Raw genomic sequence first — 15,523 nt, 5'->3', positions numbered from 1 at the left:
GATAGGACTAGGCTCTGCATAGTGTCCAAAGTGTCAATTATGACACAGGAAACTGTTGCCTGCTCTGTTAATTTGGAGTCTACTAGCCACAGCTAAAATTCATTAAATTAAAATTTACCCTCTTAGGTACACTATCCATACCTCAAGTTCTCAGTGTATATGTAAAGTGGATATGAACCATATTGGATAGCAAGGATAGAGAACACTTGTTATTACTGAGATTTCTGTTCCAAAGTGTTGCACTCTAGCTATACAGATTAGAGTAATCTAGACTATGATGAAATTGGACTCTCATCCGGAAGAGCATGGTCTAAGAAGAAATTTAGGGGAAAAAATGAGTTGTTTTCTGCTTTGAACTTGGCACATTTCATAAACTGACTCTCGATTAAGTATTAATGAGCACCATTCCCCACCTCACACCCTTGAATGTTTTCCTATCTTTTATCTAGTAAGCTTAGAATCATGTCTGAGGATAGGAACTGGGTTAGTTTCACCTTTTCATTTCCTTCACTAAAAATACATAGATACATAATACCCGTGTTTACCTGTGTTCCACCCACTTCAGTGTACTCCCAGTGTACAGGGCTCTACAAAGAAAAGGCATAGTATTTACTTGTTAAACAATTCAGCATATTGCATTGTACCTCTGTGAATAGTTGGAAGAAGAACCAATCGTAAAAAGCAAACATGGCACTGAGATGTTTCTAGCTAAAACCAGCTCTACAGCATAGCCTTTCTCATCCCTCCTCTCCTGGCAAAAGGGACATTGAGACTCTAATATTAAAAACTGAGGCTGCTGACCCCTGTAAGAATCAGGAGTTGAGACCCTAGCAGGAGTCAGTTGGATCAGGCTCACCTATCCATCACTTAGCAAATCAGAAAATCCCACCCCCCAAGAAGACAGTGACATCTAGAAAGGCCACTTTCACATACACAAGCACATGGGCAAACTGTGCTCCTGAAGGCTCCTATTACAAATAAACAAGATATTAAATCAGCGGGTCATTTCTTTTTTATTTCTTTTTATTTGAGTTAGAAACAAGATTGTTTTACATGTCAATCCCACTTCCTACTGCCTCCCCTCCTCTACTACCATCCCCCCAACTAATACCCTACCTATCACATATCCTTTCTGCTCCCCAGGGAGGGTGAGGCCTTCCATAGGGGGGTCATCAGAGTCTATCATATCCTTTGGGATAGGGCCTAGGCACCTCCCCCCCCCCCCCCGTGTGCTTGGCTCAGGGAGTATCCCTGTATGTGGATTAGGCTCCCAAAGTCCACACCTATGCTAGGGATAAGTACTGAACTTATCTACAGGAGGTCTCCTCACTGAAACCCATGTTCCCGGCGTTTGGATCAGTCCCATGCTAGTAACCCAGCATTCAGTTCAGTCTGGGGACCAAGAGCTTCCCGTTGTTCAGGTCAGCCATTTCTGTGGGTCTCACCAGCCTGGTCTTGACCCCTTTGCTAATCACTCGTCCTTCTCTGCAACTGGATTCCAGTTCAGTACAGTGATTAGTTGTGGGTGTCTGCTTCTACTTCCACCAGCTGCTAGATGAAGGCTGTAGGATGGCATATAAGACAGTCATCAATCTCATTATCAGGGGAGGGCATTTAAGGTAGCCTCTCATCTGTTGCTTAGATTGTTGGTTGGTGTTATCTTTGTAGATCTCCAGACATTTCTCTAGTGCCTGATTTCTCTGTAAACCTAAAATGTCTCCCTCTATTATGGTATCTTCTTTCTTGTTTTCTTCTATTTTTCCCCCGACTCAACCTTTCTGCTCCCTCATGTCCTCCTCACCCCTCCTCTTCTCCCCTTCTCATTCTCCTAGCTCCCTACCCCCTCTTCCTGTGCTCCCAATTTGCTCAGAAAATCTTGTCCCTTTCCCCTTCTCCAGGAGACCATGTATGTCTCTTGTAGGGTCCTCCTTGTTTACTAGCTTCTCTGGCAGTGTGGATTGTAGGCTGGTATTCCTTTACTCTATGTCTAAAATCCACATATGAGTGAGTACATACCACATTTGTCTTTTTGTGATTGGGTTCATCAGGTCATTTCTTAAAATTTTTTTTACTCTTTTATGTGTGTGCACATGCATGTGTGCAGGTTGGCCACATGTGTGTGAGTGCCTACAGAGACCAGCAAAGGGTGTCAGATCCCCTGAAGCTGGAGTTATAGGAAGTTATAAACAGGCTGACATGGGTTGCTGGATCTGAACTTGGGTCCTCTGAAATAACAGCAAACATTCTTAACTGTTGTGTGCCACCTCCGCGGACTCAGAAGATGATTTTTTTTTCAATTCCTTCTTGTCATTTGCTGTGTCTTAGGACACTACATAACCCTGTAAAGAGGAAGAATAAGGAGATGAGTATTCCAAGCTATGACCACACAGTCTTTCTATATGCAATCTACCATTTATTCTCCTTGTCTTTCATGGCAGAACTAAGAAAAGACTCATAACAATATTCATTCCACCTTGATTTTCTTTTCAGCTTTTAGTAATAGTGATTTTTCAGTACAAATGGGCACAAGACTTTCTATTCTATCCCCCCAGGTACCCTAGTTTCCATTCAAGACAGCTAGCATTTCAGTACATTATACATAGACATACATACACATATAAACATACATCCTCCCACAGTCATTCTACACATAGATCATCAAATGTTTGTGTTAATACAATTGTGTGCACGTGTCTTACCTTAACACAACTGGCTCTTTACCTGTCTGAACCTTTTTTTCCTCCTGTACTGTGCTGGTGTCACCATGTCTGACTCAATTTGGACATTTGTAATATTTACCATGAGCACCGTTGGCCTCCTCCCAGTTACAGAGTCTCTATGGAGTAGTATCACAGCTTGTTCATCTTATACCCGACTTGTAGACTATTTCTGGCTTTTACTATTATAATTCATGCATAATGAGTATTCCTGTACATCTGTTACTTTCCATGTGAGCAAGTATGTCAGTGGAATACATTTCCAAAGAAGTTTAGATTAGAAGATATATGAAGAGGGCTGGAGAGATGGCTCAGCCGTTAAAGGCTAGGCTCACAACCAAAAATATAAGAAGATATATGAAAATATTTGCATGATATTGACAAACATGGTCAAATGGCCCCCAAAGACTCTTTACTCTTTTACCAGCCTCTCAGCAATTTATAAGATCAGAGCCAAATTTCTAAGCCTGTAGATCCCTTCTCAGAGACTTGTGGCTTTAAGACATGTGTTTGCCAGAGTTGGTCAGGCCAGTCAGTGTTCATGTCCGTGTGTGTGTGTGTGTGTGTGTGTGTGTGTGTGTGTGTGTGTGTGTGATTTTTTTGTAATGAGAAGATAGCTAGTGTTCTCCAGAAGGTCAGCCCCTTTAGAGATCAGCATGTTTTGCCCTATACTACTGTAAGGAATACAGAATGAGCATGGGAAGTCTCTGCCCCCAAGAAGCTCATATGGAGAAGCCAGGAATGCATGTGAAGCACTGCCACAGGGTAGTAGAACCAACATCTGTGAAGACCACTAACTCTTGAGATCTTTCCAAGTATTCACCTGCTTATCAGCTCTCCTAATTCTTACAAAAACCTCTGAGAGTAACATGAGTTAACCTCGACTCACACTATGACCCAATACCACATGCTACATGGCAAAGGCTGGGAACAGACTGATGTTTGTTTGACTCCAGAGTCTTCAGAGGAGAGCTGGAGATGCTGAGCATGCAGTAGCTCTTTTGCTTCTTTCTTTTCTTCATGTCATGCTACAGTTTATATTAATGATGGAGAGGTGGATCACCCAAGAGTATTCAAGGGAGACATGGTCAGAGCTGAGATACAAAGTGAATGGGAACAGGGACATTCCGGGTAGAGTTCTTGTTGGGCTGACCTCAGAGAGCGCCAACCTTCAAGAGCTAGGAATTACCCAAAGTATATACAGAAGCAGACAGGTCAAGTAGTGAGGAGGTTAGCTTCTGTAGCCAGGAATAACTGAGTTCTAGTCTTGACTCTGCATCTTATTAGCTAAATGATTTGGAGAGCATGCCTTACCATCTCTGATCCTTTCCCTGCAAGATTGAGCAAATAGGTTCTTTACCTCATGTGCTGTTGAAAGGATTGAATGAGTTTGTGTGTTTTGGGTGCTTAGAATGTTGTCTGGCTCGCTCCCACTATATTTGCTCTCACTATAGACTGTCCCAATTCTAAGTACAATGTAGATATGAAGAAGAAGGAAATGAAATTTGTAACTTATCTCTAGGGTTTATTATAGAGAACTATCGAAGGTGTTCAGAGATGTAAATGGTGTCATAAAACGAGAAGGGAGCAGAACACCGTTTAGTGGGGGATACATGGGCCTTTAGCTCTGAATTTTCCATTACTCAAGTCAATACTCCTTGAAACAGTATGTGAATACAACATGGGAGAGGGCAGGGCCAAAGACACAAGAAGATAAAAACAGAATTAACCTTATTGAGAAAACAATGAGATACAAGACCTAAATTTGCTATTAAAGTGTTTTAAGATTTCGTAATTTCATAAAGTCCCAACTCTTTCCCACTGTTAGGACATCAGTGCCCAAGATCCCAAGATCCCAAGAACCAAGCTCAGAGTTGTGAACTTCCCTGGTGTGATCTCTGGGCTCTTTCATGCTGTTCCAGGCATACCCTCTAGGACTGATTGAAGATACCCCTGTCCCAGCAGCACCCAGTTAGAACAGGCAGTTTCTCTTAACTCCCATTAATCTTCAACTTGTGTTTTCATTGTGTGTGTACAGCTTCATCATACACAACAAAGACACTTTCTTCAACAATGCCACAAGAAGCAGAATCGTGCATCATATTTTACAAAGAATAAAGTATGAAGAAGGCAAAAACAAAATCGGTGAGTAGTGTTACAAACACTTGGTGTTTGTAGATTCTATAGACCCTTTCCTTGTGCCTCTGTATGCCACTAACTACCCCCTTGATGGAGAATTCACAAGTGCACTTGGCATCCTTAATTACCTTCTTTGAACAACGTTTTATCTCATTTATGCATGACCACTGAGACATTCTCTCAACCCGGCAGATGTTTGCAGAGCACCTGTAAATGAGGGACTAAAGGAATAGATGCAGTTCTTTCTTACAGCTTGTATATAACAAGATAAAAGAATGCACAAATGTAGGGATTAACATGAGGAAGTTTAAGAGGTGACATTTTGAAGGTAAACTGCAGAACTAACTGGGATGGAGTGGTAGAGAAAGCTTCACTGAGAAGCTGACATCTGAACTGAGCTGAGAGTGACAGAGGCAGTGTGGGATAATGAAAAGGTGGGATGTCACCTGAAGAGGAGCCATAAGTGTAGAGGTGGAGTTGTTCAAATAAGTCACATCTCACCCATTAAACAGCATTCAAACATTATAGTTTAGGAATTTTATGATAATAATTTCATGTTATATGATCATGCCTTATTAAATAGGTTAGTATATAGCAGGATGGTTTGGGTGACTTTGTCCATTTCTCTGTCTCAGCACAAATGTTATTTGAATAATGATCTATATCAGTCAAGATGCAACAAGAAGGCAAAAACATCATCATTTGAACAAACAGATCTTAATATAAATAATTAACTGTGGCAGGGGTTGGAGTTGTGTAGGACAGGCTGGCCGAGGATTAGGAACACAGGAGTGGAGAGAAAAGCAGGTCCTCCATGATTCCAATTCTCCATGGTTCCAGTCTTCCATGGTTCCAGTCCTCCATAGTTCCAGTCCTCCGTGATTCTAGTGATTCCAATCCTCTATCTTATCAGGCTGAGGTCTAGAACTGGTATAAGTGCTACAGTGGAAGCAAAGCTGTTTGTTTAGACTTGGAGAAGGTCTTCTTTTTTGGAACACTTGAAACAACTGTCTAGAAGTTTCCAGGGACGCATTACCCCATGGAGCCATGTATAAAGATACCAAGAAACATACCCTTGGTCACTATACACTGCAGGTGCCAGTACTAGAGAGGTAGATGCTGAAGAAATTTGCTTCTGGAAGTGCTGGATCTAGGAAGTGAAGCCCCTTCCTCCATCAGTGTTTACCCATTACCTCCAACTGGCAAAGCTTAGCACTGGGTCACCCAGCATCCAGAAATACCTTTAAGGTCCACTTCTCCACTAAGAAGAAGAGTGGAGATACCACTGGAGCTGAAGGACAATCATCCATTGTTAGACAATTACTAACTTGTAGCAAAATAACCTGCTCATCACATTTCCTGTGAATAAGGCTGGATGGCTGCATAAATCACTTTAGCCATTGGATCCACAACCTCAGACATCTCAGTTGCTTTGCCAAATCCAGAGACACAACATTTAACAGTATGTAAATGTAGTAGCCTATGCACAGATTCAACAAAACAACTACCCTTTGGGGTGTGGGAGACATGTTGTCCAATAGCACTATGAAAGGAATAGATTTGAGTTTCATGGACTCGGGTTCAGTGTGAGTCACTAGCATAATGGAACTATGGGAAAAGGGGGTGGGATTAATTTAATGCTAAACTCCCCAAAATAAAATATAATGGAGAGAAATGGATACTTCATATCTGAATGCATGTGGAATGGAATATGCAAAGAGCAACAGTGGCAGGTGATCTGAGGATATTGAATTTCATGTATGTCACTCTTAACATTGGTGGCATTATAACTGAACATAGCCCATAGTCACTGCAGCAGTCATCCTCCCTTGAGACATGTCTTCTATGTGTTTGGTGACATTCTGCCTGGAAAAAAATTCCTCTTATTCTGAATTACTTGGGAGGGGGGAGGTGAGACAGGGTTTCTCTGTGTCGCCCTGGCTGTCCTGGAACTTGCTCTGTAGACCACGCTGGCCTTGAACTCACAAAGATGCACTTGTCTCTGCCTCCCAAGTGCTGGGATTAAAGGAATGAGCCACCACCACCCAGCTATTTTTTGTTAATATTTATTGTTTATCACACACACCTCATTTTATTATCTTGAGATACTTTTGATGACATTACACAAATGAGAAATACTGTTGACACCGATCTCCTAAATAACTGAAATATTGCCTAAATTACTTTCTTCATGTTAATTCTTTTAAAATATTGCCTAAATTACTTTCTTCATGTTAATTCTTTTAAAATGATTTATTAAGACAAACTTCAGTTGTGTTATGCACAGCTTTCAGTCATATTTTATTCAGTTCACATGGTTTTAAAAATATAGTAAATAGCAAGTGAATCGATGTGAGATTGTGGAAAGAGCTATTAAGGACTATTTCAAAAGGTAAAAGTAACTCTAAAGTAGTGCCTTTAGTAGCATTTATATTATTTTTAGCATATCATACAACTCATAACACACTAGTGTGTTGAATGGCTGCTACTGAAGAGCACTAGTTAAGATGACATGTCCTTAACTCTTAAGGAGTAACCTTACTCATCTTTGTACCATTGGTGTCTACTGTCTAGAAGGATAAATCAATAAATGTTTGTTGAACTGAATCCAAGGTCTGTTAAACATAATGGCTCCCTTTCACCATCCTTACATAATCAGAAACTTCACAGTGGCACCAGGGGGCAATTATGATGCCAAAATTTTTTCATCTCGCGTTTTGGCTGTGCTCACAATTAATCCAGAGGAGACGCAAAGAAAGGAGAGACTGGATTTCAGTATTCCCATGGAGCACTGGATGCCACATTGTTACTTGTTATGAAGAGTCTTGGTAGAAAACTATCTCAGTTCTGAAGAAGGAGGATTCTATTCAAGGACCACATCCTTCCAAGCTGGCAAGGGGCCAAAGATGGTGTTAGGAGGTAGAGCACAAGACTTAGGTTTAATTCGCAGCACCATAAATAGTATACAATTAAATAAACAAATGCTCAGAAAACTGGCAAAGAAGAAATGAAGTATGTTGAATTAGAAAACCAATCAAAGAATAAACTGTCAACCAGTAAATTGTGAGCCCATGTAATTGGCTGGGAAGTATAAAGTAAAACTGCAAATGGTTTGTTTATCTAATATTTCATTGTCATCTCTGGTTTCATAAATGGAAGAAAACATGTTAGAAGAAAACTGAACTTGTTGATAGAATTAATTTTCAGCCCATGTTGTTTTCTGCTGAAAACCCTTTCTGAAAATGTCACCTTGAATGAGAAAGAATTGATCAGCAGCACAAGAATATTGATTTCTAGACATGATTCATAAAGGTATTTTAGTGGAGGATAAACTGTCACTATAAGGTTTTCAACCTCGTTCTGAGTGTATTCCAACTGTGAAAATCAAATCTAGTAAAACCCACTTTCAAAATAGAGCAATTAATAACTCAACGAAGACTTATTTATGTACATGTACATATACAATTACTCTTGAAATTGATTTGTATTCTCAACTTTTGTGTTTAGAAGGAGAGCTAAGGGGATAGAGTATAAATATTAGTGGAATTTAGACAAAGGCATTCTCACTATCTAATAGGTCCCTTCTACATAATCAATAATTTACTCATTCATTGCAAATGTATCTGTTGAAGGACACATATAATATGTTAGATGAATTTTTGTATTTGTATTTAAGTGTTCTCCTTTGAAACTAAACATTAATGCTAGGCATCTTAAGCCATCGGTGTGTTACTATGATTAAAAGTATCAAACATTGAATGACAAAAGTGAATCCATGCGCATGCAGCTTCCTGTTAGGCTAGGCCACTAGATTTTGGTCAGGATGTAACATATAGAGAACATTCTTCACAAAAAGGAATAAAAACCGCTTGAAAGTAATGAAACCTATCCATGCCTTTAGAGGTCTTTAAAAGATGACTTGATTAACTCTTTGAGACTTTCATACAAGGTATTTGGAACACATTCATCCCCAGCTCATCCCCTCAACTCCTCACAGATCCATCCCTACCTCCCTAATACCCCCTAATGTCATGTACTCTTTTTTAAAGAAAGTTAAATAACCCATTGACTACAATTTGTACTACATGTATATTCAGTGGGTGTGGGGGCTATTCACTGCAGTACAGCTGAGTACCAGGAGCCACACTCTCAAAGACAAGTAGCTTGTCTTGCCTGTGATGCCTTCAGCTGTAGTATAGCTCCTACATGAGGGATGGTTACTCATGCTGGTGGTTTCCTGGGTGCACACATATATCAGAACTTAATAGTTATGCATCTTAAATATGCCCTCATTATTGTATGTCAGTCATACCTCAATTTCTTTATTCACCTCAATTTTTTTAATCCACACATCTACCCTCTCTTCCATTTTAGGAGTAGATCTTTGGGGAAAATTATTTTTCACAAGTTGTGCCACTGGCCCATTACACGGGAGGTTTTGTTTCTACAGGGAATCTTTTGGGAAAGTCAGGAGAGTGCCTGGCAGACGATGATCTTTTTAGGGATACATTGGGCTGCTTCTCCTAGTGGATTCCCTACCGCTTTTCTATACTAAGCATTCAAAAATCTGATTCTCAAAAAGCCTCTACCCAGCAGTGGAAATAATAGACAAAATTAAAAAGCATCTTACAGAATAGGAGGACATAATTGCAAACCACGTTTCTGATGAGGGATTGATAGCCAAAATTTTTAATAAACGTATTCAGTAGCAAAGCACATAACTTTACAAATGAGCAAAGGACTTTAAGAGATACTTTTACACAGAAAACACACAACTGGACAACAGGTGTGTGAGAGGCTGTTCAACATCATCAGTCTCAGAAAAATGCAAGTTAAAACCCAAAAGATACAGCACTTCATACCTGTTAAGACAGTTGTTATCAGGCAGACAAGAATGGGTGTTGGTGGGAGTGGGAAGAAAAGGGAAGCCCTGAGCACTGTTGGTGGAAAAGTAAGGGGCCTAGTCATTATAGAAAGCAATGCAGAGGCTTCTCAGGGCATTGGAACTAGACTGCCATGCACTCCAGAAATCCTACTTTGGGATACATAGCCAAATAAATCAGTATGCTGAAAAAAAAAGACATTCAAAAGTGAACCTGTATTCATTCAGCATATTCAGAACAGTATATGGAAACAATCCAAGTGTGGATGAACATAGTGTGATGCATGTATAGAGTGGAAATGTATTCATCCATTGGAAAGCCTTATGACAACATGAATGAACTTAGAGGGCTTAGTCAAACACAGAAAGACAAATACTCCGTAATCACACATACATATAGAATATAGAATATTCAGACTTTAGGAATCTGATGTACACCGTGGTGGTGATGTATATATAAATTAGTTTTACTATGGTAGTCAAGACACAGTGTGCACTTTATATACCATGATATAGTCAATCTTGAGAAATTTAATATTTTTAATTAATAAAACCCTGTTTTCCCAGCACTTGATCTGGATGCCCTTGTGTATAATGAAGGTTTCTTTCTAAGCTGTTGGTATACAAACTCGCTTTACCCACTATTGAAAACCTAGTCTGTGTTTTCCAGGAAGCATCACTCTGTCTTCACTTAGTCTGAATCACTGAAGACTCAAGTTCAATGTTCATTGAAATGTGCTTCCTTGTTGCTTCAGGTCTGAACCGCTTGCTTACCAATGGCTCCTATGAAGCTGCCTTTCCCCTGCATGAGGTATTGTGTTTCCTTTTCTTACCTCCCTTCAATTTCTTGTTACTAAAATTGGCTTCTAGGAATAGTCTTTAATTTGTTGATAAGGCATCCATTCAGAATTGATTTAACTTGTTTAGTAAGTAATTAGGGAGAGTCTACTTGCATCCCTCCATCTCTCCCTCAGCATCAATTTATTTCTATCTTTTTATGTAACTGAAAGAACATTTAAATCAAGAGTCACTCAGCATGAATCCAGAGAAACAACTTGAAGACGCTAAGTCATGAAATTAAAAAGGCATTGAAAAGAAGTACCCATGGAGGGTAAATGTTCCTGATCTATATAGACTTGGCAATAAATACATTTATAGCTATTCTTTGAAAGAATGAGAGCAAACTATTTTGCAAAAGTAGTAGATAAGCAATGTAATGAATATAAATTAATAATACTGTATTCATTATTGTAAGATGTATAAGTGTTGCTGGTGTCTTTATTTGCTTAGTACTAAATAGGACTTTAATAAATCATTTGTAATGACTTTCCTAAGTATAACTGTGATGGCCCTTTTCTTGAATTTCCTAATGGGTCTTGGATTATTTAACCCAGCATATGTCCCTGGGTTTACAGGAACATGGTCTTCATGACTATTGAGAAATCATCATTTTATAAATGGGGCTGAGCTCTGACTGTGAGTCACTGTAAGCATATAGACTAACAACATAGCTCCTGCCCTCTCGCACCTGTCAGACCATTGGGGAGTTGGGGGATCCTTACCAATATACTTTGAAGGGTACTCCAACTCTGCATATAAGACAAAATACATGTTTTTGACATGTAAAGTTTCTTTTCTTGATTTTTAACACCAAGAGTATGTAAAGGTTGGGCAGGATTTTTAGAACCCTTTTCTTTTATTAAGAAAACTAGAAGCCATAATCTGCAGCCTTATTCACAATTTACCAGGAGACATTGATGCATCGGTAAGTCAAAGCTTTGACACAATGGTTTTCTGGAGACACAGGCTCCCAATTTTCATCATTAATATTCATCCAAAAAATCAAGTGGCTTCTTGTGATTATTAGCTAGCATTGTCTGCAGAAGGGTTTCAGCAGGCCCTGTGTACCCCCCCTTCAGGTCTCGACCCTGTGCCTGTGCGTGGCTGGGGGTGAGCAGACATAAAAGTGCATGAAGAGATGTAGCTAGGCAGCCCTACAGTCACCTGTAGTCTTCCTCAGCACTTTCCAGTCTTGGCACAGTCCTGGCTCTATGAGAAGAGGATTTACAGATCATGGTTGCAGTGCAGTAATGGTGCCATCATTCTTTGCCTTTCAATTTAACGTGATTATGTTACTTGGCCTCAAAACAACCTTCAGAAGCTGAATATGAGGCTATTGTTACCTTTGTTTCATGTTCAAACTGACAGTAGAGCTTTAGAGAAAGGGTGACCCTCCACTAGGTCACACTTTGAGTTAGTGGTTGAGCTGAAACAAGCCTGCTTATTCCCAGCACAATTCCATCAAGGAAGGATTTCTAGGCTACTGTGAATTAGTTTCCCTCACAGGTACTTTTTCTGTGTGAAACTGGCATCACCACGAGCATCACGAACACCTCTCTGGCCTCACATCTATGTAGAGGTTGCATTTAGCTTTGAATTATTAGGATCCAAAGGTGGCATCCAGCTTTTACATTCTAAGAATTTCATGTTTGTGAGTTTACATGACAAGGCCACAGCTATGGCCACTTGCTAAACCTTACCATGAAAGAAGTAGGGGGCTAACTAGACAGCCTTGGGTATGGCCTCTGAGCCATTCCAGCCATGAAGAAACACATTGAGGTGAATATTTTTAGTTTCATGATGGATTAGCAAAATGGAGCTCAGACTTTAGGAGGTTTGTGGTAGACCTCCCAGTAAGGAAGCAACAAGACTGAGTGTGGGCATCAGCCCACCTGATTCTCACAAGCACTTGTTCTTTCCTTGCTGGCACAGGCAGCAAGATAAATCCAAAATAATGGATTAAGGAGGGAGTGCCTCCCTTTCAAAGAGAACGAGCCCTTTCTAGCTGCCATCATCCCTTTTACCCCACTGCTCCCTTAAGATACAGGTGTCACTATCTGGTTCCTCGTGGCTTTGTATCACTCACCAGCAATGGTGTTCTTATCCCAGGGAAGTTACAGAAGTAAAAACTCCATTAAAACCCATGGCGCAGTGAACCACCGACATCTCCTCTATGAGTGCTGGGCTTCCTGGGGTGTGTGGTATAAATACCAGCCTTTGGATCTTGTAAGGTGAGTTTTTAACTAACTGCACATATAAACATTGCACTAACAAATAAGGGCATACTGACCTCTGGAAGAAACTTACTTGGAGAAGACCCATTAAGCTCTTGTTCTAAATTGGGGTTTTCCAAAGGGTATCTCAAAGGACATTAGTTGTTCTTGGTAAACAATGGACCTCAGGGAGGGTCCATGGAAAAGACAGAAGTGATGGGTTGGAACTCCCACAAGACTCCGTAAGGAGCAAGTCACCCTGTAAAGAAGTAATGCTGATTGTAGGGAGAGATCTTACTAGGTACCTGTGGCGCTGACCATGCCCATTTGGGCGTGGCCACAGGTGCCTACGGGGAGCTTGTAGGTTTAAGGCCTGAGGAGGGGACAGGTTCTCTCAGTATTCTGGTAGAATCTTGGAGGGCAAGCTGAGATTGGATGCTCTGTTACTCATGTAAGTGATTTCTCCCCAATAAAATTAACCTATGTCACCCCTATCCCGTGTATGGTAATCTTATTCCAATAGCTGATTAAATTTATTAGTGATGGTCTAGAATGTTACTTACCACAGTTGACTATCTCTGATCCAAAGATCCAAAAATATTTCTCTAATCCTAAATTTTCTGATCACTGATATGATATAACAAGGGGAAAGTTTCACACCTGGTCCCTCCCGCCCTCTATGATAGGTCAGTCAATACTGAGACAAAGTAAAAATACATAGCCATTAATAGAAGAGAATTTTGTGTTTAGACTTAGATCCTTTCCTAAAGATGACTCACTATGTGCAAATACTTCAAAATCCAAAAACTACTTATTTGAAAATTGAAACACTGCTGATGGTGGGGTTTAAATGAGTCCACCAAAACCCAAATTAATGATAAATAGGTATTTATCAGGGAAGCACTTACACAGCTAACAGTAAATAACCACCGTTGTACTTCTGCTCCAGAAGATGCAGCTCTGTCCTTCTGATGCTTTCCACAACCCAAGAGAGCGCCAGCCCCTCCTCTACCTTATAATGGATCAAGCATTTGTGGCAACAATTATTCAATGATTTGTGGAAATAGGAGAGATGTGGTACTTTCATTCTGAGGTGTCTTAAGCTAATAATTTTAAAGACTATTTTAATTAGCAGATCAAAATATATCAGCTGGTAGCCTATAATAATTGTGTGTTTGTATTTTTGTTGTTGTTTTTATTGTCTAGATCTGTCCTAAGTGTCAAGGCAGTATTACACATTGCCATCTCATTGTTTATTTACAGACTGTTTCTTAAGCTTGAGTGATAGTAACTCATAACCATGAATCCCTCATTAAAGAGTGAGCCATATCTAATTCCTTAGATTAGCTAGATATGTTTTATTTACATCTGGGCCATATAAAAAACAATACCATATAATAAAAAAATACATGAACTCAGAAGGGAGTAATAGAATGATAACACTTTATATTCCATCTCCCCAGATATTTGTTCTTCCTACCACAGCCATTGCTGCCTGTTTACCATGTTTACTCTGCATAGACCAAACTATTGATAAATTACATACCCTTCTTTGTGGTTACCAAATGATACAGATGCCTCAAGTGAGGAAAAAATACTTCCCGAGACAGGGTCATGTTCCTTTGACCAGCCACAGTGTGTGTTACAATTAGGGAGCAGAGGAGGGAGTAAAAGCAAATTTTCCCTCCAGACTCTGCCCCTTTAATTACACAATTAAACTGATGAGAAATTAAGGAGCATCGCTAGAGCAAACCATCTCCATGAGGACAGCATTGTGATTGGAGTTTAATAGTCACTTTATGTTCTATGGAGTTGAGAAACTCAGTTTCCTGCAAGGAAAAAAAAGGCCCTTAGTATTAGAAACAACTATAAAAAATTATTAGGCTGTGAGTAATTAGATAAAATATGTGTGAGAATTTGTAAGATTTGTAACAGTTAGGATGAATGGAAGACTCAGTGTGGGTCAGCAGGTACCCAGAACAGAGGCAGAGCTGACGACTGTTGTCTTTGACTTGGTCTACCAAGATTTGAGTAGAATGAGTTGTGGAGCATCTAGAGAACATAGATCTTAAATTCTCCTCATCCTGTAGATGCTGCATTCTCTTTATCTGCCTCTGTATCCCTGGATCTGACTGTATCCTCACATCCTCACACTTCTCCTGCCATCGCTCATTATCTGGTTGGTGGCAAGGACAGAAGTCCCTTACCTGGCTTCCTTCGCCATTGACTCCTAATCCATTCTGTATTCTCAGAATAAGATGGTATATAACAATGTCCTTTTAGGGGCAGGGTAATTCTATTCCCCTGGTATACAGTAATATAGGAGAAAGTTCATCTCAGAGCTTTGACTTGAACAGATAGCTGTTTCTTCTCTTGGCTTCCCTTGTCTCTTTTACCAGGAAAACCACTACTCAGTGACATTACTAGCAAAGTGTTATAACCCTGAACTTCACACATCACTGTGGTTTCAAGGTTTTTGTGTTCCAAACAGGCGGTATTTTGGCGAGAAGATTGGCCTGTATTTTGCCTGGCTAGGCTGGTACACAGGCATGCTCTTCCCAGCAGCCTTCATTGGGTTGTTCGTCTTCTTGTATGGAGTCACCACTCTGGACCACTGCCAAGTCAGGTATGGGAAACTCATGGGTGAGCTTGCCTTTTCCCCATATTTAGAGATGGCAGTTTGCACTTTGAAGTTGTTCACAGCCTGAACACATGTAGTTTTTCACTACTTT

General features: G+C 40.1%; 1 protein-coding gene across 1 annotated transcript in view; it reads left to right on the top strand.

Moving 5' to 3' along the window:
- Ano4 (anoctamin 4) overlaps nucleotides 1–15,523 on the top strand; it is a 190,987-nt gene that overhangs the window by 99,543 nt on the left and 75,921 nt on the right. The window contains exons 8-11 of the mRNA XM_035451372.1: nucleotides 4,756–4,862; nucleotides 10,494–10,549; nucleotides 12,688–12,809; nucleotides 15,283–15,417. Of these exons, the coding sequence (XP_035307263.1) occupies nucleotides 4,756–4,862; nucleotides 10,494–10,549; nucleotides 12,688–12,809; nucleotides 15,283–15,417 (420 nt within the window). The remainder of the gene's footprint in view (nucleotides 1–4,755; nucleotides 4,863–10,493; nucleotides 10,550–12,687; nucleotides 12,810–15,282; nucleotides 15,418–15,523) is intronic.

Source organism: Cricetulus griseus, assembly GCF_003668045.3.
Source record: "Cricetulus griseus strain 17A/GY chromosome 1 unlocalized genomic scaffold, alternate assembly CriGri-PICRH-1.0 chr1_0, whole genome shotgun sequence".
Taxonomy (NCBI): domain Eukaryota; kingdom Metazoa; phylum Chordata; class Mammalia; order Rodentia; family Cricetidae; genus Cricetulus; species Cricetulus griseus.
This window is presented reverse-complemented; position numbering and strand designations above follow the sequence as displayed.